The sequence below is a fragment of the Anoplophora glabripennis genome, unplaced genomic scaffold, assembly GCF_000390285.2.
Source record: "Anoplophora glabripennis isolate ALB-LARVAE unplaced genomic scaffold, Agla_2.0 scaffold9, whole genome shotgun sequence".
NCBI lineage: Eukaryota > Metazoa > Arthropoda > Insecta > Coleoptera > Cerambycidae > Anoplophora > Anoplophora glabripennis.
This window is the reverse complement of record NW_019416258.1, coordinates 2,508,847-2,536,237: the sequence shown is the minus strand read 5'-3', so window position 1 is coordinate 2,536,237 and position 27,391 is coordinate 2,508,847. Positions and strand designations below refer to the sequence as shown.

The 27,391-nt window shown below is 35.3% G+C and overlaps 1 protein-coding gene across 1 annotated transcript in view; it reads left to right on the top strand.

The window, feature by feature from the left end:
- The window catches only part of LOC108908956 (Down syndrome cell adhesion molecule-like protein Dscam2), a 306,735-nt gene that overhangs the window by 233,254 nt on the left and 46,090 nt on the right, over nucleotides 1-27,391 (top strand). The window contains exons 11-19 of the mRNA XM_023457289.1: nucleotides 781-936; nucleotides 1,154-1,416; nucleotides 2,152-2,287; nucleotides 5,743-5,862; nucleotides 11,257-11,433; nucleotides 13,723-13,867; nucleotides 20,159-20,506; nucleotides 26,670-26,917; nucleotides 27,005-27,349. Of these exons, the coding sequence (XP_023313057.1) occupies nucleotides 781-936; nucleotides 1,154-1,416; nucleotides 2,152-2,287; nucleotides 5,743-5,862; nucleotides 11,257-11,433; nucleotides 13,723-13,867; nucleotides 20,159-20,506; nucleotides 26,670-26,917; nucleotides 27,005-27,349 (1,938 nt within the window). The remainder of the gene's footprint in view (nucleotides 1-780; nucleotides 937-1,153; nucleotides 1,417-2,151; nucleotides 2,288-5,742; nucleotides 5,863-11,256; nucleotides 11,434-13,722; nucleotides 13,868-20,158; nucleotides 20,507-26,669; nucleotides 26,918-27,004; nucleotides 27,350-27,391) is intronic.

Sequence of the window (27,391 nt, the reverse complement as noted above, 5' to 3'; positions counted from 1 at the left end):
TCAATTTCGAACGAAAAAAATATGCGTTGTCATTTAAAAAAATAAATTATGTCATCGCTGCCGTAAGTGGATTATCGAAAAAAATTTTCCACATAACAAGGTGCCCTGGATTAAATAAAAATCGACGGGTCTCACCGTTTTTCGAAAAAAAATTGTTTAATAAAAATATAAATTTTATGCAGAACTTTTTTACCACGCTGTATAGTAACGCAATAAACGAGCATTGATAAAAAAGTGTACAAAATAAATCCTAAGTGCGCGTGACAACATTGCCAAACTATTGTTTATATGCTGCTAGGATACGCGTAGGAATAAGGGCCGCTGAATTTGATTCTTCCTAAAATTCTGCTGCTGGTTTGCTCTACCGGCAATTCAGAAATTTAAAACTGCTGTCCTATTCTAGTAGCGGTCTGGAGCGAAGCCATATTGTCTGTGGTTTTAGATTAACACCTGAAAAATGGTAATAACAATTTAATATCTCAACTACTCCCAATTTGCGGATAGAGCACAGTTAGGGAAACAACAAAAACAACAGGAAATGGGTCACAATTAAATATCATTCATACTGAAGTTAATTTATTTTATAAGCTTTGATTTTGGACCTCGCAAAGTTCAATATAAACTGTTTTTTGTCGAAAATGTTTCGGACCAATGTTGTGTAGAACTTTTTCTTTGATACGTTGATCTATACTCAAATAATACTGTCGACACACTGTATATAACGATATTAAATATCAAATAACATTTAAGATGGTCTTTACTATTTTCAAAACGTCATAGGTCCGCCGTTCATCAGATCCATAGGTCCCGTGAAGGCGGTAGCTACGGCGGATGTTACTATTCACTGCCCCTATTCGGGATACCCCATAGATTCTGTCAGGTGGGAGAGACATGGCCAAGAGGTCCTTCAGGATCTCAGACACCGGTTGGATGAAGGTATGCACATAAATAATCTACTCTATCCTTGTTTACAGTTAATACGCTACTGTACAACGGATTTTCAGTTTTTCAACCCAGTTTCCAACTAAATTTAATACACTTTCTTATATTACTCGTTTGAATGGTGAAAATAGTAAACTAGGCGAGGGGGAAGCTTGGCAAATAAATAAATAAAAAAACAAACGGAGTAACTAACATAATTTTTTACGACCAGGTGGATCCCTGACGATATCCCGCCTAGACCCCACGACAGACTCCGGTTTTTACGCTTGCTATGTGACGAGCCGGGAGGGGGAAACGGCGAGGAGGGAAATCCAACTCATCGTGCACAGCCCCCCGATAATCGAACCGTTCTCCTTCTCAACCAGCCTGCAGGAGGGCAAAAGAGCCCAAGTCACTTGCTCCGTTACTTCCGGTGACCTGCCGATACATTTTGCATGGCACAAAGACGGTGAATCCATTCCGGCCTCGCTTCAGGTATTGACGATACACAAATTGTATTAAAATTGGTTATGTTCGTGATAGCTCCCGCTGAAAAATGTACAATAGGGGCGGGCGCGGCTCTGCCTATACGGGCCTCGAACGCCAAATCCCCAAAACACGTCAGCGTCGAGGATACACTGAGAAAAGTGAAACTATTCGGTAAGAGTCGCTGCGCCATCTGCAGGCAGGTACACATGACATTGGCGTTAATGTTTGATGTAAACTGATTAATTTTATTTTGTTTGCGTTAATAACAAGTCTTCAGGCTCTTCTGAAATTTTTCGATAAAACCGATACTTTTCTATTAAAAAAATTAGATGCGTCATCGTTCACTAAAGGGGTAATTGCGAAAATAAAGTAGGCGAATGCCATAACAAATAAATTGCTATTTATCATATTAATAAATTTACACTTTAAGCTGAAGTGTGCAGTACTGAGTAATAGAATATTCTTGTTGGAAGATCACTATCAGACTCAAAAGGGCCATACGAGCGTTGCGTTAAATTTTGCGCTTCGCGTCAACGTTTTTCTCAGTGTATACTAATATCCCCACATATCTGCTCCTATTCTTCGACTACCAATTAAATTTAACAGTCAAACGAGCTGCACTCCCGAGTCACTTATTCACTTTTATTGTTTCTCGAATCGCTTTGTAGCGGAGAAACAGAACTTCGCGCCGAGTGTGGCAAACGAAAATAATGAAACTGTTTTTCTGTTGTACTGCCAAAGGTGGAGGAGCGGGCGGCTGAGTTCTACAGTGTGTTAATATTTAAAGAGGTGTCTTCGAGGCATAGCGGCGCTTACACTTGTGTGGCCAGCAACTCGGCTGCCAAGGCGAACTACACGGCGCAACTGATGGTCAAAGGTAAAACTTATATCGCGCGCCCTATACGGAGAGTGCAACTTTGAATGGGGGTCGCATTTATGCGGAGGCGGCTTTTGACCTTTAGAAACCTAAAATATATGCGATTAAATAAAACGGTGACATTCAGCCATTTTCGGTTCGCCGTTTGTTTTTTACTCGCTAGCGCCCTGTTGTCATATCGTGTCAAGTGGATTGAAGTGTAGTTCACCCTAACTGGGACTATGTCAGAGGTCATTGACACTGAGATTCACAAACTAAACAGTATGCTTTAAAAAAAATACAGACAAATTCTTTTTATAAAAAATTTGAATTGATTAAAAAACACTTCAACATTTCATTTCAATAACATTTTTTGATGTTTCGACCACAAAAATATGGTGACTTGTCTCAAGGTCATAAAAAAAGCAATCTGTTCCTACAAAGTCGTTTTCCATTGCAGTTCCCTCTCTGTCACCTCGTTAGTTTCATGCAATTGGTTTAAAAACATGACAGGCAACACTGATAAGCGCGCACATACAACCGAGTACGGGCGCTGCCCAGTGGCGGCGTAGACACGTGAGATTCGAAAAACGAAGGGTGTTCAAAATTTCACGCAAGAAGTAATTTTGATAGAATACTTAGGTTTTGTAATTAAAAATTGTACATTTTTTATTGATTCGTAAAGTGTAGGGTTATGTATGGAATAGCATATCGGGTAAATGGCCTTCACAGCTTTGCTGTCAGATACGCAGTCTTTTGTCGAAATTTTCCATGGCCGTTTTGCATAAATGCAGCTTTGATATAAAGCTCCTTCAAGGCGTGGATGATCGTGGGCTTGTTAGCATAAATCTTAGATTTCAAAAAACTGCAATGAAAAAGGTCTAACGGCGTTAAATCTCAAGATCTGATCAGAAAAAACGGGAAATTACACCACCAGGAAATGACTCGCGCAGTAATTGAATTGTTTCTCGGGATGTATGGCATGTGGCACCGTCTTGATGAACCCACATCTCGTCCACATTCAAGTTTTGCAATTTGGGCACAAAAAAGTGGATTATCATGTCGCGACTAACTGTTATTGCCTAACCAGCCGCATTTTCGAAGAAAAATGGTTCGATGATGCCTCCAGTCTAAAATCCGCACCAGTCACATGTTTTGAATCCATTTGCTCCGTAACAATCACTCGTGGATTATCTGAACCTCAAATGCGACAAAGCCATCAAGATGAAAATGAGCTTCATCGCTGAAGATGATTTTGTTCAAAAGATGCACAATGAGACACAGTTTTTTTGTATTTTTTTCCGTAGAATTGAATGGTGTAATAAGTTTTTTAATTATTTTTAATTTAAACAAATTATCAACAATTACTGAAAAATTCATTGTTGCAAGTCATTTTTTATTTTTTTGCATTTTTGAGCATGTTTTTGAACTGTGATTACAGATTTTTTTATTTCACCGAAAAGTATATGTCAAAATGAAAAAAAATGATCACCGGCAGAACTCTGTACGATGATTTTTCAAAGTAGAATTTTTCTTTGCAAAAAAGTGTTTCAGACCGGGAAAAATGACTATCTCGGAAAATTCTTGATTTTTTTTATCTAAAAAATTTTGTGGTTATTTAAGACACAGAAAGGTACACTTTCACAAAGTGTCATCAAAATTAAATTATTTTTGCGGAAATGAGAAATAAAAAACCAGAAAAAAACTATTTTTCGCATTTTTCTCTGAAATTTTGAGGTTATCTTAAAAAGTGACCCCTACAAAAGTTGTAGATTTTTGAATGATCTACAACTTTTGTATTGAATACTTTTTTGTTTAACGTGAACTTTCGCCAGAAATCCAAATGATACAATTTTTAACAACTTTTCAACCCCCCAAATCAACCCTCCGATGCGCATTTATTTTTTCAGGTTTATTATAAGTCCAGGTAACCATTTTTTTTTTCTCCAAGCGTAATTTGGTTGGACTAAGTGTTTAAGATCACTAATTGATCCAGTCTTCCTGAATTTTTCAATTAGTCTCCTCGCATTTGGTGAAGTTAAGCTATTTCGAATTCCGACCATATTTTGTACGAAAACTGCTTGTACCTGCCAAACCTTCATTATTTTTTAAATATTGCTCAATGAAAACGCGTTGTTCTTTCGTGTAGTGCTCCATTTTTAATAACCCTCACCTGTCAGGTGTCACGTTAACTTTTTTTCGTTGGCAACACTTTGCCGCACAAATGGAGCCAAATTCAAATCTTGCGTGAATTTTGGGACACTCGATATATCTAATTTGATTTGAAAAAAAATTACTTCAGAATACTCTTTTGGGGAACATGTATATTACCTCTAAAAGCTGCCTCTCCCTCATTTAAAGTTACACTCTACAGGGTGCGCTAACAGAAATGACTTTTATACGAAAAAATATTTCTCGATGTACCGCCCCTGAATTCCTTGTATAGATTCCAATTACAGTCGCCGGTCGCATTGGTAATAAGTGAATTGTATTTAGGGGGGGAACGTGCTCAAAGGAAATTAAAAGAAAGCGTTTATAACCCGGCCGGTAAAGGTGCCAGCATTTTAATTTGTTCAGCAGATTTTGATCGAGCACGATTTCCATTCCCTTCAAACAAATTGAAACTTGCAAAGTGGCCATCTGACGATATATTTTCATTACTTCCGGAATGTTTACACAAACGCACAAAATTGCAGGTACCTCCGAATTTATTCGATTTAATTCCTTTGAGGACAGCTTAAGGTTAGGATTTCCTAACCTAATTGTATCTTATTTAATGTATTTTATTTATACGGGTGTCTCACGGTGACGGCCCATTACAATTATTTCAGAGACCATTTCGATTTGAATTTTTAAAATGTGGGATATCGGGTTTGCGGGCATGCTCTTCTCAACTAAAACTAAAATAATGGCGTCCACGTACCACTTCCGGTATATACTATAAATATTGTTGCTTCATCTTTCTTACTATAAGATACACATGGTTTGAAGCTAGTCACTGTTTCTCTCCTTTTTTTTGAAAAAAATTAAATATCTCGAAAACGGTTAATTTTAGGAATAGGGAAACTTCGTAAAAGTCCACTTAAAGCAACACGTAGAATACAAAATTGTAATAATATCTAGGGTGTTCCATTTAAAATAAGCAAGTTGATGGCGACATCCGGTATAACCGGAAGTGGTACGTGGACGCCATTATTTTAGTTGAGAAGGGCATGCCCGAAAACCCGGTATCCCAAATCGAAGTAGTCTCTGAAATAGTTCTATTGGGCCGTTGCCGTGAGACACTTTGTAGATACAGTCTCATTTTCGGGTACCGTGTACAAATAATACTTTACAAACAAGCGATGAACCCACTCAAAGCAATTAATATGTAAAATCAAATTAAATCCGGCATAATTAGAAACGCCCCGCAATAGATAATATCATCGCTCCTATAATAATCAGAGTAATTAAATTGTCTGTTCTTTCCACGACAGTCGCTCCACAATGGGTTATAGAACCTCAAGACGTGTCAACACTTCTAGGAAATCCACTTCTCATAGAATGCTCAGCCAAGGGTTTCCCCCAGCCCCAGATAACCTGGCTCAAGGGGCAAGGTATTTTACCGCCGCTCTCTCTCTCAAACCTTCCCTTTTATCAACCAAATGCATGCTTAAACTTTTACGCTTTCTTTGTTTTTTAATAATTATGCTAAAAGCGTTTGCCCTAGCCACATAATTTCGGTAGAATTAGTTGCTTTGTCTCTGAAACGAAAACGTATTTTTAAAACTCGCCCCGCCTGTTTTGTTCCACAAAAAAAAATAATAAAACGGGACATTTACGTGCGGTTGAAAATAAATATAAAACTTGTTCGTATTAAAATTATTAAATTACAAGTATGGAGTGAAATTTCGTGACGTTTATAGTGAATAAAAATTAAAATTGAGCTTCCCAAGAACAAAACTGTATCTTCTCATTTTATGAAGCTTCTTTAAGCTTCAATTATGCAACGGAAAAATGCTGATTCGTACGACCCTGAACGAAAAAGTGGTAAATGTCGCCTTAACATAACCTCAAATATATCGGGAAACCACGTTCTTCACATTTTGAGGTTAGAATATCTCAAGAACCAGTCACAATTTGGTTACACGTGAATCAATTTCGGCACCAAATACCACGCAGCTTGAGTTACCCAAATAAGAACTCAAGATTTTGCCAGGCCACGTGATTTCAGCCCAAACACAGATACAAGAAGCCAATGCTCCTTACTTGCGCGCGCGGGTTGTTTCTAGCGCAATGGAGCATTTATTTTTTGGTCCCTTCTTTTAAAATGCTACTACTGATCTCATAATTTCCCTATAATAGTTAATGGTATATTTCATTTATCATCGGAAATGTCGGCTTTTTTTTCACTATAAACGCCACACCTTGAATTACAAATTAACATTGACTAAAACTTTACTTACCTTCAAATGCTACACTCATTAAGACCATCACGGCAATACAGGGTGTGGCGTGTATAATCTATAAAAATTAAACTACAACTTCCTAACTATATTTGTAATAGATAAGTCTTATACGAAAAAGTTCTTTTTTTGCGTTTTCTTTTTCGTAAGTTAAAGTTCAATTATGGATCAAAATATTTTCTCTGGAACGGTCCTGTCCTTGTGCTGTACGATGAGTTACGTGCTGTATTGGAGTTAGATCGGGTGACCGAGGTGGGCTCGACACAGGACCAAAGCATCCAATCCATCGCTGAGGAAACATTTCATTCAAAAATGTCGTTACTTCTCGAGTACTGTATGGAGGAGTCCCATCTTGAAAATAAAACATGCGTAGCAGAATTTGTAATGCCACATCGACCAATTCAGGCAAACAGTTTTGCAAAAAGTCAGCATTTGTTGGTCCATTTAGTCGTCCTTAGGGCAAATACATCGCCTATTATGCCGGCCCAAACATTTATCGAGAACCGATGTTGAAAATGAGTTTTCCTAATCGCGTGACGATTTTCATCGGCCCATATGTGCATGTTAGGGAAATTCACTTTATCGCGGGTAAATGTCGCCTCATCTGTTACACAAACATAAACAGAAAAGTCTACTTGATTGGCACATTGCCGTAAATACCATCTCCAAAAACGCATTCGTTGATCGCAATGCGGGGGTAAAAACTATTTGCAGATTATAGTGGTGCAACAGATGGCGCCTTAAGATGCGATGTACGATACGAGATGAGGTTCCTACTTGCTGTGCGAGTAGTCGAGTACTAATTGTGGGGTCTTCGTCAAGATTTTCCAACACTGCATCTTCAACATTATAGGCCGGTCAAATTCGACAATAAATTCGCAAAACATCATGTATCTCTGATTTTTTAGTATGTTGTTTGGGACCATTAGGGCTATCTATACCAAAGTTTGCAACTCTCAAAAAGATGTAGAAAAATTTTTACACACCAAAAACCGCGAAATTTTTGGACTCTGCTCTATATCTCTAAATCCATGCATTTTCCGTCGAAAGCTATTCTATACGTTTTTTAAGAGCATCAAATTTGTGACAAATTAAGCCCAACCGGAGCTCTGTAGGTCAATTGGTTACTGAATTACGGCACTTTGAAAATAGGCCAATTTTTCCAAAATTTTCTGGAAAAATATCCCTTTTATGTTTTTTTTTTGCGATTTTGAGAGAACTACGAGGCTTACAGACCCCGCTCTGAGCTTAATTTAAAGGTAATGAAATTGCCTACAAATTATATTCTACAAGTTCTACTCGTAGGATCAATGGTTTCGACGCAATTTCGATCCAAAGACGGTCTAAAACTAAAATTTTCAATTTTTGGAAAAACTGGCCTATCTTCAAAGTGCCGTAATTCAGTAATCAATTGACCTACAGAGCTCCGGTTAGACTTAATTTGTCACAAATTTGATGCTCTTAAAAAACGTATATAATAGCTTTCGACGAAAAATGCATGGATTTGGAGATACAGAGCAGAATCTGAAACAAGTCCAAAAATTTCGCGGTCTTTGGTGTGTAAAATTTTTTCCACAACTTTTTGAGAGTTGCAAACTTGGGTATAGATAGCCCTAATGGGCCCAAACAACATACTAAAAAATCAGAGATACATCATGTTTTGCCAATTTAGCGATTTTTTGTATACATTTTGACCGGCCTATTAGGGTTCAATTGCTGACCACGTCCTTCTCCTTGAGGCATAATACTTCCCGTATCTCGCAGCCGCTGAACGCACTGTAGGATTGTATTTGCACATGGGGGGGTGACGTTGTGGCCACCGTTCCCGGTACAACCTAGACGCCGCGAGCGCATTTTCTCCGACTGCACCATACACTAACACCATATCGACACGTTCGGAAATANGTTTTAGACCGTCTTTGGACCGAAATTGTGTCGAAACCATTGATCCTACGAGTAGAACTTGTAGAATATAATTTGTAGGCAATTTCATTACCAACCTTTAAATTAAGCTCAGAGCGGGGTCTGTAAGCCTCGTAGTTCTCTCAAAATCGCAAAAAAAACATAAAAGGGACATTTTTCCAGAAATGTTCCATAACCTTTCCTATCTTTTGTTTTTTGGTTTGGTAATGAAAAAGAAGGCATGAAATCATTTAAAAAAACGGTGAAATATATTTTAATAGAAACATAAGTAATCAAAAGTACAGTAACTTAAACAATCAATCAGTCAATCAAATTAGACACATAGTCAAATTCGTCAAACAGCTCCTTGCCACGATATATGATCAAAACAATGTCGAAAAAGTGATGAATGGGCATGCATATTCTCGTGCAGTAAGAGTCCATATCTTGCTTGGCACTGAAAGGTCACTCATACTGTATGCAGAAGACAATGAACATGTACAAAGTGTAACTGCCAAATTCAACTGTGCCCTTAAAAAACTTGAAGAAGAAGGCCCGACCGCAAAACTTTGGGTACTCTTCTATCGAATAACCTTACTCATGAAGCAATTCACTCAAGCCAAAAGGATGGGAGATTGGAACCTTCACCTTCAAATAATTAGCCAAATGCTTCCATTCTTTCGTTCGTCTGGACACTTCTTCTATGCGAAAAGTGCTCGTTTATATTTACAAGATATGAACACTCTGCAAGACTATCAATTGTTCACGAAATGATGCTTCACCATCCGCAGATCCGACAAATTTTGGTCAGGTCTGTGGACTGACTTGACAATTGAACAGGTATTGATGCGTTCAATGAAGAGCCAGGGTGGCCTAACCCATGGCAGAGGTATCTCTACAGTATGAGTGACGTTTCAGTGCCAAGCAAGAGCCTCTCTGTCTGAGCCTTTTCGTCGTCAGTGATGTCTATCTCGTTGAAAATCAAATGAGCCAGTGCACGGTTTGTGAGGGTATGGGCTCACACTGCACGAGAATATGCATGCCCATTCATCACTTTTTCGACACTGTTTTGAGCATATACCGTGGCAAGGAGCTGTTTGACGAATTTGACTATGTGTCTAATTTGATTGACTGATTGATTGATTAAGTTATTGTACTTATGTTTATATTAAAATATGTTTCACCGTTTTTTTAAATGATTTCATGCCTTCTTTTTCATTACCAAACCAAATTTGCGATTTTGAGAGAACTACGAGGCTTACAGACCCCGCTCCAAGCTTAATTTAAAGGTAATGAAATTGCCTACAAATTATATTCTACAAGTTCTACTCGTAGGATCAATGGTTTCGACGCAATTTCGGTCCAAAGACGGTCTAAAACTAAAATTTTCAATTTTTGGAAAAACTAGCCTATATTCAAAGTGCCGTAATTTAGTAATCAATTGACCTACAGAGCTCCGGTTAGGCTTAATTTGTCACAAATTTGATTCTCTTAAAAAACGTATATAATAGCTTTCGACGAAAAATGCATGGATTTGGAGATACAGAGCAGAATCTGAAACAAGTCCAAAAATTTCGCGGTTTTTGGTGTGTAAAAATTTTTCCACAACTTTTTGAGAGTTGCAAACTTGGGTATAGATAGCCCTAATGGGACCAAACAACATACTAAAAAATCAGAGATACATCACGTTTTGCGAATTTAGCGATTTTTTGTGTCGATTTTGACCGGCCTATTAGGGTTCACTTGCTGACCAAGTCCTTCTCCTTGAGGAATAATACTTCCCGTATCTCCCAGCTGCTGAACGCACTGTAGGATTGTATTTGCACATGGGGGTGACGTTGTGGCCACCGTTCCCGGTACAACCTAGACGCCGCGAGCGCATTTTCTCCGACTGCACCATACACTAACACCATATCGACACGTTCGGAAATATTAAATGCATTGTTTTCTCAGTTCATTGTAAAACTAGTTTGTGAACAAACTAAAAAATTAAGCAAAGTAAGAAATAATCGGCACGCTATTCTTATTTGTTACTTCTTTATAAAAATTACACTGTCACTATCGTGGAATTACAAAATAAAAACTTTTGTCTGGAATCTTTCACTTTTTAACACTGATGGGTCGATGGACGATGCTTAATATTTAACAATTAAGTGAATAATGAATTCAATACAAATACAAAATCAGTTGACTGCACACATTTTTTGACAATGTAACCTAACCTTCTTTTATTACTAGTATTAGATTATACCGACTTATAAGGTTGCATCTCGGGTCGCATAAAAGCCTTTCCAAAATTTTTAATAAATAACACAGGGTCGGCCTTCATTTTCGTTGAATAAATGAACTTTAATTTACAAAAAAAAAAACGCGAAGATAGAACTTTTTCGTATAAGACTTTTCTATTACAAATATCACCAGGAAGCTGTAGTTTAATTTTTATAGATTACACGCCACGCCCTGTCTATTGGCAATGTCTCAAAAATGTTACAATACAGTCTTATCTCATATCACATTTTTTTTTTGTGAAAATGGATGCATGCTCTTTAATTTAACAAACACCAAGCAGTTTGTGTAAAATTATGTAGTAATTATTTGGGGTATTGTTTGACAGAAACGTGTTAATTATGATGTGTCGTTTAGGCAAAACGACGTCGGATTACCAGCCGGTTTTGAGTCTACACAGCAGGGCGAGTCTGATGGCGAACGGTTCGATGTGGTTGGAAACTGTAAGTCCGCAGGATGAGGGACATTATTTGTGCCGAGCGACAAATGGTATAGGTTCTGGTCTAGGAAAAGTGATTTACGTCGGTGTGAACGGTAATGTATTGCATCTTTTATAAAAGGACCGGATCGTCACAGAGACACCCCTATAGCTTTCATGTTTTAAACAAAAACCAAATGCAGGTATATATCAGTCTTAACATATTCCATGAGATTCGCAATGCCCGCCTCACGGATCTCATCCCCCCCGACTACTAGATTAAACGTGTCACTTTTAAAATATCGACACGGGCGAAACCTTAATAACATTCTCTTTTCAGCATTCCGTTTGGAATAAATTAATTTTACTTTATGAATTAATAAGGCATATATCAACACTGGGAAAAGGTTTCGCTGCACTGACGCTGTCAAGTCATTTGAATACAAATTAGTACCAAAATATTGTAAACACTAATATAATTGAGGCAAATATTTAATATTCCTTAATTCGTTAATTATTATAATAGCACCTAATGAAAACCAATCTATTAATTTACAACAAACAACGATTTGAAATTCCTCTTATTAGAATGTACGTATCTGAATTTGCTGAAATAATAAGTTTCGTTAATTCAACATAAGATATATTAGCAGTAACTACATCTCTAGTACTTATGCCCTTAAATTTAGTTATAGTAAATAGTTTATTAAATTATAATAAATAAATTATTTGGTTAGCACAGATTTTTTTATTGTGCACAGTGTACGTTACGGAATTTTTATTAATTTCAATATAATATATATTAGCAACAACTATATTCTTAACATCTACAAGCTTACATTTAGTTGAGACAAATAAATGGTTAATTATTTCAGCATAACTGTTAAAATAAACCATAAGCGTATTGTTGCAAATCACGTCATCGTTATATTTTCGCTTTAGTATATTAATTTTTTAATTGTTTTAAATAACTCAACTATTTCAAATTGAAATTAAGCAATTGCATTTTTGTGTTAAATTTAAAAGCAACAAGTATTTCAAAAAGTTAAACAGAAATATATTCTGATTTTCTGGAAAGTATGTTCGAGTTGTATTAGTTACAAAACAATATATATTAGCAGCAAGTATATTTTTATTACTTACAAGCTTTATATTTAGTTGCGATAAATAAACTGTTAAATTAGAGCATAAGTGTGTTCCGAACCAAGCAGTTGTCATATTTTTTATTTTAGTAAATCGTAGTCTAATAAACTTTTGGTTGTGTTAAATAATTCAAACATATTTAATCAAACAAAAAACAAATAACTAGCCTTTTTTATCGTGTTTAATAAATATATTAATTTACAGAAATTGCACCTAATTTGAAAGTTCTGTGAATGTATATGGGATTCACTTCAAAATAGGATATATTAGCAACAAATATATTATTATTTATGTACAAGCTTAGATTTAATTGCGTGAAATAAATTTTTAATTACTTCTTATGCCAAAATTCAATTAAATCATAAGCGTGGTGTTCCAAACCAAGTCTTCATATTTTCATTTCAGTAAACGGTATGTCTAATAAACATTTACCTGTCTCAAATAACCCGAGTATCTCAATATGAAATTAAAGTTGCGGTTTCGTGACGAATTTTAAAGCACCAAAGTACTTCGAAAAGTTAAACAGATTTATATTCTGATTTTCTAGAAAATATGTTGGAGTTGTATTAGTTACAAAACAAAGTATATTAGCAGTAAGTATATTTTTATTACTTACAAGCTTTATATTTAGTTGCGATAAATAAACTGTTAAGTTAAACCAAAAGTGTGTTCCAAACCAAGCCGTTGTCATATTTTTGATTTTAGTAAATCGCAGTGTAATAGACTTTTAGTTGTGTTAAATAATTCAAATATTCCCATTTAATCAGACAAAAAAAAACAAATAACAAGTCTTTTTAATCGTGTTTAATAAATATATCAATTTACAGAAATCCTAATTTGAAATTTATGTGTATGTATATGGGATTTATATTTACTTCAAAATAAGATATATTAGCAACAAATATATTATTATTTATTTACAAGCTTACATTTAGTGGCGTGAAATTTTTAATTATTTCTGCATACTTCAGTTAAATCATAAGCGTGGTGTTCCAAACCAAGTCTTCATATTTTCATCTCAGTAAACAGTATGTCTAATAAACATTTACTTGTCTCAAATAATTCGAGTATCTCAATACAAAATTAAATTTGCGGTTTCGTGACGAATTTTAAAGCAACAAGTTTTGTGATATTTTAAACAGGAACATATTTATAATTTATCCGTCCGGAATTCCAAAGTGGCGGTGTACCCTGTGGAACGGGTTTAATCATTTAAAAACCCCCGTTTGGTCTCGGACTTTTTAATTGTGCACGTTTTCCAGAGCCAGCGCGATTCGATTTGCCAGCGAGGAACGTCTCCACGAAGCGGGGCAACTCGGCCGTACTGCTTTGTCACGTTTACGGAGATACCCCGATTGAAGTCGTCTGGACGCTCAACGGAAATCAACTGGATTTAAACAACTACAGGTAATGAAATTCTTTTATTTCCGCGCGGCAGGGAAGGAACCGCGCTTAGACTGCGGTCACACGACCCTAAATGTATAGTCGCACGGAATCGATTTAGAGTTAGGTTTAGAGAATAACTTTTTTACACAAATATACAGGGTGTCATTGAAGGTATTGTTTTAACTGGCGTTTGTAGCAATAAAAATAAATAATTTCGGAAAAGTCTAAATAAATTTTGTGACCTATGAAAAAAATTAACGCCAAAATGACCGGACAAAGAGCTGTTTTTATGAAAATAGTTTTGCCCATCCAAAATCCCTTGATTGATCTTTTTGGCGTAAGTGTTTTTTTCATTTAATTTTTAATTTTATTAACAAGTACGTACTTCCAGATACTGAGTTTGTTTACGGTGAATGTCAACAAAACGCTGTAGAGGCATCGCATCACAATTTATTTTTCTTGCGGATGCCGTATCATTTTCCGACAAAAAGCATGGACTATAGTCTGTTTAGAAATGAAAGAGAGTAATAAAAGCTTATTATGTATACAAATCGTAAATAAATGTAGTACTGGTGCTTATATTCAATATTTTTATATTATGTATTATCGGTATAGATGAGGTGTACTTTTAAAAAAACTTTGTGTGACCGGGTTGTACTAAATTGTAGCAGGTAGCTAAAATTTAATCCCCGACAATCCGTCTTTGTCTATGCCGCTTCAATTTCTCGGTCCATTTCTCTTATAAGTAAACAATATAAAAACAGCATTTCAAAACATGAGGCTACTTTAAGCATCATAACCGGGTTAAGAGGGTTTTTAGTAATTCAAATAAAATTATTCAATATTATTATCAAAATATTTATTTAAATTTAATGAATAGACTTTTATTCCACACAAAAATATATGTATTTTGAAAATTCAAATTATGGTGAGTAAATGTAGTGTTGTATAAATGTACAATAAAGAAAATAAAAAAGTAGGTATATTAAAATTCATCCTCTGAATATTCTGATGAATTATCTTCGTCTCCTAGATTGATAACGATAGGTTCCACAGTAACGTCAATTAAATTATCGAGTTCCCACATTTTCTCCTCTTCTTTTTGTACATGATGTATACATCTTTGCCAGTTATCTGCAGTTACTCGTTCCAAGGAATTTTTTAACAAAATTTTCACGTCACTTAATTTAAACGTCGTATTATTTCGCGCTACATCTCCTTTTACCTGCGCCCAGACTAATTCGATTGGGTTAAGTTCACAGTGATAAGGTGGTAACCGTAGTACCGTTATTTGGCGATTTGTTGCCATTTCATCGATAACATATTTTTTCTGATCTTTATTAAGATTGACAAGTGTCAAAAGTTCCTTTTTCACCATATTTGTTTCAAAAGAAATGTTTTTTCCGGATAACCATTGAATTATATCGGCTTTCCTCCAAGCAGTCGTAGGCGTCCGCTCGGTCTGCCGTGAATGGTAACTGGCATTATCCATGACAATTACAGACCCCGGAGGAATAAGATCCAACATCTGTGTAAAATACTCTTCGAAAACATCTGCGTTCATGTCTTCGTGATAGTCACCTGTATTTTTAGATTCAAATAAAAGTAAACCGCCATCTACAAAACCACTGGCACTACCTATATGTGTCACTATTAATCTTCGCCCTTTACCTGAAGGTGCCTTGAACCCTGTTGAAAGTCCATCCAAAAATGCTTGTCGAAAACTTTTTACATTTTTATCTTGCCATACTTTTGTTACAGTATATCCCTCGTTGACCCAAGTTTCGTCTAGATAATAAATATTCCTCCCTTCGTCACGGAATTTTCTAATTGATCTTAAGTAGGATCTTCGCCAACAAATAATTTCATCTTTATCGATAAGAACTGACTTCCTGTTCTGCTTTTCCCAGCAAAAATTCAACTCTCGTAAGACGGCCCATAATTTGCTTCTACTGATTTTTGGCAAATCGTTGTCCTCTGAAAGTTCACTTAAAATTTTGTTTAGCGTTGGTATTTCTTTTTTAAAATAAAATGAGTGTACTTTTCTGCGAATGACATTTTTGAAGAAATCATCTATAACGACTTTTGACCTCCCTGTAGATGATTTTGGGGGATTTACAGTATCTTGTTCATTTTTTGTTTCCTTTAAAAGTCTGTAGATAGTCGATTTTCCAATCCCTGTCATTTTGGAACACTTTTCCACGATGTCGTCAACACTGTTGGTAGGATTTTGGTGTTTCAATGCATTAAATACATTTAATATAATAATCTTCTCATTCTGAGACAGCGCACATCTTTTCACGCGTTTAGCAGGTACGTAATCTGATAAGCTCGACATTTTACCCAAACAATATTATATCCACTGGCACAATAGTCACTAAACACAAGTCGAATTTTACTCTACTGCACTAGCACGTCTTCGTATATTCAGCTCTAAGACTGGATTGATCTGTCACAATACACTGGCTCCTGCCCTATGATGTATCCAGTAAAATATACTAATGTACACCCATTACCTGTTAGCATTAGTGTTACCCGATAATTACCTGAAACGAAATATTACCACGCCCATGGCCGGTTCTTATCTCGGGGTTTTATTACTCTCTTTCATTTCCATACAGACTATAAGGGAAATTCTCGCTTTCGACAACTCCCGTATATGGAATGCATTAATCGATTTTAGTAAAATTTGCAATAACGGAACTACATATTTTACAAATGCCGAAATATTTACGGTTCTTTCAAACTGTTGATATTTGATTTTACGAGACAAGCGCTGATGAATCATAAATTCCATTACTGTATCCATTTATGGGTTGTCAAAATTTCACGTTACAGTACAGTGTGGTGACATTCTATACAAAAGTTAGTTTTCCGATATTTTGAATATTATTATTTAAAATAAAATATATTTCGTTCATCTCCATAACATATCGTTGCTATTTAGTATGCACCCAGGTGTTTTACGGTAACAAAAGGTTCAGCAAAACGATCCCGCACTTTTGCGCTTCGGAATATGTACAATCAATGGAATCGTTGGTTTTCTGCCGACGTCGCAGATAAAATTTATAGGGCTCTAAAATAAGTGTAAATTTCACGGGAAGCAAATAAAATAGTTGCTTGAAGCGGACGCCTTTTTAAAATATGCTGGAATTTATCAATTCCGTCAGTATTTCCAGGAAACTATTACTTCGAATCCAATAAAATGTAATCTAAGGGCACAATGTTAAATAGTTTTTCGCTACGTGACAAAACTTTATAGAAATCACCATAAACTTTTATGGGTATCTGTAAAAATTTGAATACCTCTCCGTGGAGCTCTTAAATTCTAAAATAGCTTCGTTTTTTTTACGAGACATAAGTTTTATGGAAATGAATAGGTACTCTGTAAACTACCAGTAACGGACACTCAATTTTGTTTTAATAACAAACTTTTTACGACTACTACCCTCTACCTTGTATCATGCGCTGCAGAATAACTTGGCCCGTCAAAAACCAGTTTGTAGTCTCTTTTAGTTACTTTATAACACCGAAACTAATAGCAAAATTTAAGAATCGAGGTCACTGCATTAAATTATTGTCTACGCTGTCACCGGGCAGCTCCCTAACTGGGTCGTATGACTCGTATGTACGCGCTTATCAGTTGCATCATTTTCAAATCGTCTGTATGAAAGGAAGTGACAGAGAACAAAACTTCAATGGAAAATGATTTTTCAAAAAATATGTTGCTTTTGTATGACTCTGAAACATGCTATTTTAGCCGGCATATTTTTTCAACATCACTGCGGACGCAGCGCTGAACATAAAGGGAATAAAGGAAATTTCAAGTGTTTTGTAAAATATACAGGGTTAGTCACTATAATCTGACAACTTATTGTGAGTTTTTTATTGAAATTACAAAAAAGTTTTTAATACAAAAGTTTTATGAATTTTTATAATACAGTATTAGAAAAAAACAATTGAATAACTGAAATCACTAAATTAAAGAAAAAACTTTTTTAAATGGAACACCCTATTTCATACTAAATGCAGTTCTGAAAATTAATGAGGATTATACGAAGTGCATCAGTAATAATGGCGGTCATATTGAGCATCTGTGACCATTTGTGATTTAGTTGGTTTTTATTAATTAGGGTTAAGACTTGTTAAAGTTAAGAATGATTTTTATTATTTTCATAAAATAAACGAATAACTTCAAATTTTTCGTTCTAACTAAACATTATTTTTTCGTTAAAATAGTTTGTCATAGGAAATAAATTAATGATGATAAATAAACTTCTGTCAAAGTCATTTGTTTGTTCCGCGTGTCTCGGGCATAGCCACTGCGATCCGTCAGACATAAATTTTCCTTCTGTTTTTCCAAAAATAGTTTTAAATTGAAATATGTCGAAAAGCCCTGAATCAAACAGTAACATATTATATATTTTTGAAAAGAGAAAAATTTAACGAAGCTAAGTATGCACTACTGATATATAGGGTGATCCATTTAAAAAAATTCTTTAATTTAATGATTTCCATTATTCAATTGTTTTTTCTAATACTATATTAGAAAAATTAATAAAAAAAAGCTAAAACTTTTGTATTAAAAACTTTTTCGTAATTTCAATAAGTTCTCAGGTTATAATGACTAACCCTGTACATTAGGGTGGCCCAAAAATAACGAATTTTTTTTTCGTGTCTCTTGTGAAAATATGTTAATTTATTATGTTTTAAGAGACCCCTCAAAAAATCAGCTCAAAAAAATGTTTTTAAAAATTTCCAAAATCGTCAAAAATTGATTTTTTTTAAATTTTTTTCTCGTTATTTTATCATTTTCTAGGTTGAAAAAAATCTCGATTCTGAAAATTTCAAATCGATATTTTAATTTCTAAAGGTCACTCATAATTATTTCAACTTTAAAAGTAGTGTACCTAAAATGTTTTCGAGCGACCTCTAAAAATATACCTATAATATATTATTATATATCAATGAGCTAATAATTTTTTATTGAATTTGATGAACAAAAGAATAGAAATAAATCACGAGACACTTAAAAATTTCTCGAGGCAAAATTTACTACCGCACTTATCTATTTATCAATATTTATAATTTTTTAATTTTTTAAATTTTAAGTGTCGTTATTATTTCTATTCTTTTGTTCGTCAAATTCATTAAAAAAATTATTAGTTGATATTTATTTTTAGGTCGCTCGAAAACATTTTAGGTACATTACTTTGAAAGTTAAAATAATTTTCAGAATCGAGATTTGTTTCAACCTAGAAAATGATAAAATAACGAGAAAAAAATAAAAAAATTCAATTTTTGACGATTTTGGAAATTTTTAAAAATCTTGAGGACCCCTAAAATTTTTTTTTTGAGCTGATTTTGTGAGGGGGTTCTTAAAACATGATAAACTAATATATTTTCACAACACAGACACGAAAAAAAATATTCGTTTTTTTTTTGGGCCACCCTAATGTACAGGGTTAGTCACTATAATCTGACAACTTATTGAAATTACAAAAAGTATTTAATACAAAAGTTTTAGCTTTTTTATGAATTTTTATAATACAGTATTAGAAAAAAACAATTGAATAATGGAAAAAAAATATTCGTTTTTTTTGGGCCACCCTACTGTACATAATAAAACTATGATAGATTTGAAAAATTGTTTAAATCATTTCAAATTTTCAGAGAATGTTTTTGTTTCTATTTTGAAAGCACCGTGTTTAGTTTGTGAATCTCTGTGTCAGTGACTTTTAAAATTGATCTAGTTTAGATGAACTGCATAATATCCATCCACCAGATGAGATATGACAAAAGCCAGCTTGGCGGGAAAATAACAAACGACCAACGTCAATGCGGAGAAATTTATTTTAGTTTTTAGTTTATCGGTTTACGCACGAAAAGGTCGAAATAGAATTTGCAATTAAATTTCAGCCGTCATGACAGAATTTGAAAAAACAAAGCTATGACATGTGTTTCTAAAGGTTAAAGGTACAATCCGTACGATGTTTGCTGAGATAGAATTCCAAGAAGACCCCTGCGTCACTCTCTTGGAATTAACCGCATTCGACACCAGAGATAGAAAGACATTGGCGGAAAATTTCAAGGCACGCCCCTGTCGCGGTAAATTGTTACAATAGTTCCGATAACAGAACTTCTTTTCTTGGAATTCTATATCAACAAATATTGTACGGACTATTCAAAGTAACACCCTGTATATATTAAAAATATGACATAATTTTTATGATTCGCCTTGTAAACGGAGAACGTTGGTAATCCGTGGGCATATTTCCGCGGGCGTGTAAGACCGCATTAAAATTTTTGCAGATATTCCATAAGCAGCATAAAGACCGAGAATGGAGTAAAATCTCAAGTAACAATCAGCAGAACGGATAGAGAGGATTCTGGGGTTTATAAATGTCTTGCCGAAAACGCTTTTGGCCGTAGCGAACACATCATTAATCTTGCCGTTCAAGAAAGGCCCGATCCTCCTAGTATGTTGGAAGTAGTTGAGGTTTCCAGCCGATCAGTGAGGCTTGCATGGAAAAGACCCTTTGACGGCAATAGCCCCGTTATCGGCTACTTAGTTCAATATCAAATTCTTGGCGCTAACCAGGGTGACTGGGAACAATCTCACGCTTTAAATTTAACCCTGCCCGCCAATACACAGACTGGGTGAGTATAGATATCAATCTCTTTTACCAAACCGTTCCCGAACACGCCTAACGAATCCTCGTTATGTATACGCGTATTCGTCTGTACAAGGTTGCAAAATGAAAATTCGTTTGTACCGGGTTAAAGCTGCACATAATTATACGTTTAAATTACTCTTACTAAATCATAAGAAAATTTTTTAAGCATAGACAACAATGTTAAGAAGCTCAAATCAGTAACGTAACGAAAGATGTCTGTTTGGTAAAATTTATAAAAGTTCTACTGAATCTTGCTTCGTGTTTCATAACTTTCATACATGGCGATATATTTGGACATAACACCAATAGAATAGGTGGTTGTCGTTACGAAGAAATATTTGTACACACAAAAAGAAACTCCATACAATAAAAAAATAATTACTTAAGAGACCCCTACGAACGCACGTTTGCTTAAGAGGGCTCTATAGCAAATAGCCAACAAGCAATACATTTTTATAGATTTTATTACACAGTTTGTCTAAATATGCATCAATGCACAAATAACAGACTTTCCTCCATTCTAACGCAGATTTTCTATAAAATGGAGTTAGTTTGAAACTCAAATTACTCATTGTCGTAACTTACAAATTTCTTTACACGAAAAAGTTATTTGAGTCTCAAATTCTAAGTCCATTTTATAGAAAATCTGCGTTAGAATGGGGGAAAGTCTGTGCATTGATTCACATTTAGACAAGCTGTGTAATAAGATCTATAAAAATGTATTGCTGGTTGGCTATTTGCTATAGAGCCCTCTTAAGATCCTATATAAACCAAGGCACTTTTAATAAAAATATTTGTCCATCAAATTCAAGGCAGTATTAATTGTCGAAAAGGAATCTCACTTGACCTGATGCTCACCAATTATGTTTGTGGCATTATCGATGCCTTTCATTAGATTTAGTTCTCGAGTTCTAATTTTCATGGTGAAAGCTATGAAAATATTTATTAGTAAATCTATAGGTGTAATCATTGCATTATTAAAAATTTTAACACTGCTCAGATGTGTCTGTACTTTTGATGCGAAATATGTTATCCGTAGTATTTTTGCCTCCTGATTCGGTATCAGAATTGAGCTATCACATCACAGGAATTTCCTAACCTCAAAAAACAGGTCAAAAATAACAAAAATTCCGGAAAAAATACAAAAAAATATTTTTTTCTATATTCAAATGGTCATTTATATGGTAAGACCCCGCCAAACGTGAATCCGCGGTCAAAATTGATGGTTCTTTTTATAACCTCAAAAAAACAGGTTAATTAAGGTTTAATTTTTAAAAAATAACAGATTCGCACCAATTTGGTATACCGTATCGCTGATCACGGATCCGAGGTCAATTTTGCAAAATTCAAGATGGCGGCGGCCGACCAAATTTTTTTTTAAAAATAACACATTCGCGTCAAATTTGGTATACGGGGGTTTTCGGGGTCGAATTCGAGGTCAGAATTGCGAAATTCATTTTGTAATACTTTTGTTTACTTTAGTACCCAATCATGTTTTAACTTTCTTAAAGTACATGGGTAATTGATTAAATTTTTAAAAACGAATTTTGTAAATCTGATCTCGGATTCGTGATCAGTGAAAACCCCCGTTTATCAAATTTGGCGCGAATCTGTTATTTTTTGAAAATTTGGTCGGCCATCTTGGATCCGCCATCTTGAATTTTACAGAATTGACCTCGGATTTGTGATCAGCGACCTCGAAAACCCCCGTATACCAAATTTGGCGCGAATCTGTTATTTTTTGAAAATTCGCGATATCTGAGTTTAATTGACCCGTTTTTTTAGGTTAGAAAAAGAACCTCAATTCTAACTGCGGATTCAAGTTCGGCGGGGTCGTAACCATATAAATAAATATGTACTTTTTCGTGAATTTTGCTATTTTTGACCTTTTTTTTGAGGTTAGGAAATTCCTGTGATGTGATAACTCAATTCTGACACCGGATTCGTGATCAGGAGGCAAAAATACTACGGATAACATATGTCGCATGAAAAGTATAGACAACTTTTGCATTGCGGTCAACTTAATGTCGCTTCGTTTTATGTCGAGGATCCAGATTTCGGTTTTGTAGTCCCACGTATTTAAGTATCTTTCACAAGCTTTCTCTCTCTATCTCTCTCTCTGTTCCGCCCATATCTGTATCTCTCTATATCCCTATACTTCTCTCTATCTCCATATTTCTTTTTATCTATCTTCTTTCTCTACCTCCATATCTCTAAATCTATCTCAACGTTTCTCTCTGTCTCCATCATTATGTCATTATCTCTTTATCTCCCTCTATAGAGCATATCTATCTCGTTATCTCCATCTCTATATCACCATATGTAATTCTCTATATCTATGTTTATCTTACTATATCCATTCGATTTCTCAGTCTCTCTCTATATCTCCATATCTTTCTATCGCTATATCGCTTTCCCCATATATTTTTCTCTCTATCTCCACAGCTAGAGAGCTATCTCCTTATCTCTGGATCTAGCTCCACATCTCTATCTCCATTATCATCTCTTTATTTCCCTATCTATCTATAAGCATATCTATCTACGTCTGTGATTATCTCTCTATATCTATCTCTCTCAATCTCTCTTTCTATCCATCTCTTTCCCTATGTTTCTATATCTCTCTGTCTTCATATTTCTCTATCTCCATCTGTATATCACCATACATATCTCTATATACCTATGTTTATCTCACTATATCCAATCTTATTTAAGTAGCTTTCTCCAGTCTCTCTCTATCACCACAGCTCTCTCTCTCTCTCTATCTCCATATCTCTGAATCTAGCTCCATGTCTCTATCTCCATCATTATATCCTTATCTCTTTATCTCCCTATCTCTCTGTCCCCATCTCTATAGGCATATCTATCTATGTCTGTGTTTATCTCTCTATATCTATCTTTGTCAATCTCTCTCTATCTCCATATTTTTCTATCTCTCTCTTTCTATGTTTCTATATCTCTCTGGTCTTCATATTTTTCTATCTCCATCTCTATATCACCATATATATCACACGTCCGGCAAAATTATGTGCGGTGTACGTCGCCGTAACGGCGCCGCATCTTACTTCGCGATCGTGTGAAGCGGGCCTTAGGCGACTGACCATAGAGCATTTCCTTCTAAGCGTATTGCGACGTCAGTCCAACTGCTAATGAAAATTTGCATGGCGTTAAAAAAGCCCCCTAACAGAGTTTGTACTCGTAAACAGAAAATTATATTTGCAATTAAAAATCGACGTATAAATATCGCGCAACGTTGTTGGAAGTATAATATCCAATGTGGTTATGCTTGTCTCATTTATAAACACAGCTCGGTCGTCCGCGGGGGCGCGGGAGGGGTTTCCCTTCCCCCTTGCCTTTTGTATCCAATGAACAAAGGCGCCATATATTTGGAAAAAAAAACAGCCGAAGTGATTTCATTCAAATTTGTCTGGCGGCTTTAACTTTTGATTATCCTTAAACGCACGTACAATATGATCCCGTATATTTTACATTCCACCTACACTCGTTATTTTTGTAGAGAAAAAAAGTTAAGTTGTATGAATATTTATGTAACGCCAGAATTTGTATCGATTCAAACAAATGGACATCGGAAAAGTATCAAAATAAACTGCTTTTTAAAGGAACGCAATGTAGACATTTACACAAATAGATTTTTATGGACGTATCCCTAATAGTAACGGAGATATGTGCCAAATCGACATTTGACTCTTTCGACCACGTCTCTCTTACTATAAGGGGTAAACCCATGAAACATTGTATCACTGTAATAGTAAAAAGGCGTTCTACTCAGACAAGCAAATATACAGGGTGTTTTATTGTAAATAAATAAAGGGCTGTTTATTATTACGCTTTTGCAACAATCTTTTGTTTAACTCGATATAAAATTTTTATTGCTAAAGGTGTCAAAACACCAAATCACTTTAATTTTTAATACACCAAATTTGTCAAAGTTAAATTGTTAAAATATTTGTTTGATTAGAACACAAAAAATTTAATTAGTGGGCTAGGGCCGCCCTGAAATTTTACAAGTGTTGGATAAATCACCCTGTACGTCAGTTGCATCGTTTTGGAAGACATATACAGGGTGATTCAGAACTTATCCAAAAAAAATTCTGGAAGAAAAAATTAAAAAGGGCAGTTCAAAAATAATTTAAAAATACATTTCTGTACGGCATCGGCACTGGAAACTGGTCCACTGTAAAACCTGACCTGGCACAGTGCGACCGTCACGACGGTAGTGATAATAACGGATAAAAACTTGAAAGAATTTCGCAAGGAAAGTAATAAATAGAATTTTATAGCACCTATTTTATATCAGCAAATTCAACTGATTTTGCCGTTATTATTATTAATTAATAAAATTAATTTGTGATTTTAAATAATAAAATTATTTGGCATATTTGATGTTAAAAATTTTGTCCACCGCCGTGTTTCTACAAATGCTCTCTTGTTTCGCCATAACACAAATGCTTCACCATAATACAAATGCTTTCTTGCTTGACCATCAACTCCGAGTTGCTATACACACAAGCCATTTTTGACACTAACTACTAAAAAACTATTGTAAACACTATAGCAACGACGATTGTAAAATCGGATTTCAGTATTCGAAGTCGCTGAGACCACGTAGCTCCAGCTATGTAATGGTTGAAAGTATAATTTCTCATACCGCATCTATTCCCAAATTTTTTTGAATAAGTTGTGAATCACCCTGTATTTACTTGATCATTAATGAAACGGATTTTTAGTGACATAAAAAATGGAAAGTGCAGTGGAAGTTTAAAATCTCTTTAATTCCTTTATTTTTGATATACAAGAATTCACATTCGACGCTTTTGAGCAGTTCCTCATATTTTCTCGGAAGATAGACCAAAAAGTAGGTACTACATTTTTATTTTCAGTTACGAATCGCCTNAACATTGTATCACTGTAATCGTAAGAATGCGTTCTGCTCAGACAGGCAAATATACAGGGTGTTTCATTGTAAATAAATAAAGGGCTGTTTATTATTACGCTTTTGCAACAAACTTTTGTTTAACTCGATATAAAATTTTTATTGCTAAACGTGTCAAAACACCAAATCACTTTAATTTTTAATACACCAAATTTGTCAAAGTTAAATTGTTAAAATATTTGTTTGATTAGAACACAAAAAGTTTAATTAGTGGGCAAGGGCCGCCCTGAAATGTTACAAGTGTTGAATAAATCACCCTGTACGTCAGTTGCATCGTTTTAGAAAACATGTACAGGGTGATTCAGAAGTTATCCGAAAAAAGTTCTGGATGTACAGGGGACTTACAAATATAATTTTGTAAAGAAAAAATGAAAAAGCGCAGTTAAAAAAACAATTTAAAAATACACTTCTGTACGGCACTGGAAGCTGGTCTACTGTAAAACCTGACCTAGCACAGTGCGACCGTCACAACGGTAGTGATAAAACGGATAAAAACTGAAAGAATTTCGCAAGGAAAGGAATAAATAGAATTTTATAGCACCTATTTTATATCAGCAAATTCAACTGATTTTGCCGCTATTGTTATTATTAATTAATAAAATTAATTTGTTATTTTAAATAATAAAATAATTTGACATATCTGATGTTACAACTGTTAAAAATTTTGTCCACCGACAAATGCTGTCTTATTTTGCCATAACACAAATGCTTTACCATACAAATGTTTTCTTGCTTCGCCATAAATTAAGACGATATCCATCAACTCCGAGTTGCTACACACGCAAGCCATTTTGATACTAACTACTAAAAAACTATTGTAAACACTATGGCAACGACGATTGTAAAATCGGATTTCAGTATTCGGAGTCGCTGAGGTCACGTGGCTCTCCACGCGTATTACGAGTGACGCTAGAGACTACAGTTGTCTAGCTATGTAATGGTTGAAAGTATAATTTCTCATGTCGCATTTATTCCAAAAATTTTTTGGATAAGTTGTGAATCACCCTGTATTTACTTAATCATTGATGCAACGGATTTTTAGTGACGTAAAAAATGGAAAGTGCAGTGAAAGTTTAAAATCTCTTTTATTCCTTTATTTTTGGTATACAAGAGTTCACATTCGACGCTTTTGAGCAGTTCCTCATATCTTCTCGGAAGATAGACCAAAAAGTAGGTACTACATTTTTATTTTCAGTTACGAATCGCCTTCGCGCGAAGAGGCTGTAATATCGAGCCTACAACCGGCCACCGTGTATACGATCCGCATGCTAGCAGTGAACAGTATAGATCAAAGCGCCTTTACCGAAGCCATAGTGGTTAAGTCTCAAGAAGAGGAGCCCTCTGAAGCTCCAAAGGATGTCCGCGTCGAAGCCGTGGGCCCTGGAGAGCTGTTCTTAACTTGGTCAGTGCCTCCGCGGGAGAGCTGGAACGGGGAACTATTAGGTGAGCGACCGACTGATTCCTAAACACTTTTATTCCCTGGAACGTCGGCTTTTTATAGGCCTCGCAACTCGGTGATTTTTTTTTCAGGGTACATCGTTACTTGGAACGAAAACGAGGGTTTAGCGAACAATTCGAAAAGCATGACAGTGAAAGGGTGGGCGACGAACAAACTCCAGTTGGCGGGTTTGAAGAAATTTACGCGGTACGACATAACGGTGCGCGCCTTTAATAGCGTGTCCGCCGGACCTTCCTCGGCGAGCATCATCGGCACCACCAAGGAAGGGGTCCCTGAGGCGCCACCGCAGAATATCGCCTGCACGGAAATCTCCTCGCAGATAATGAAGATCTCTTGGACTCCACCGCCGCTAAATTTTCACGGGGGGCTCATTTTGGGCTACAAGGTGTTCTATCGACCGATTTCCAGTGAAATCAGTAAGTACTTTTTTTATTTACGCTCAGTGCGAGGTCACACAG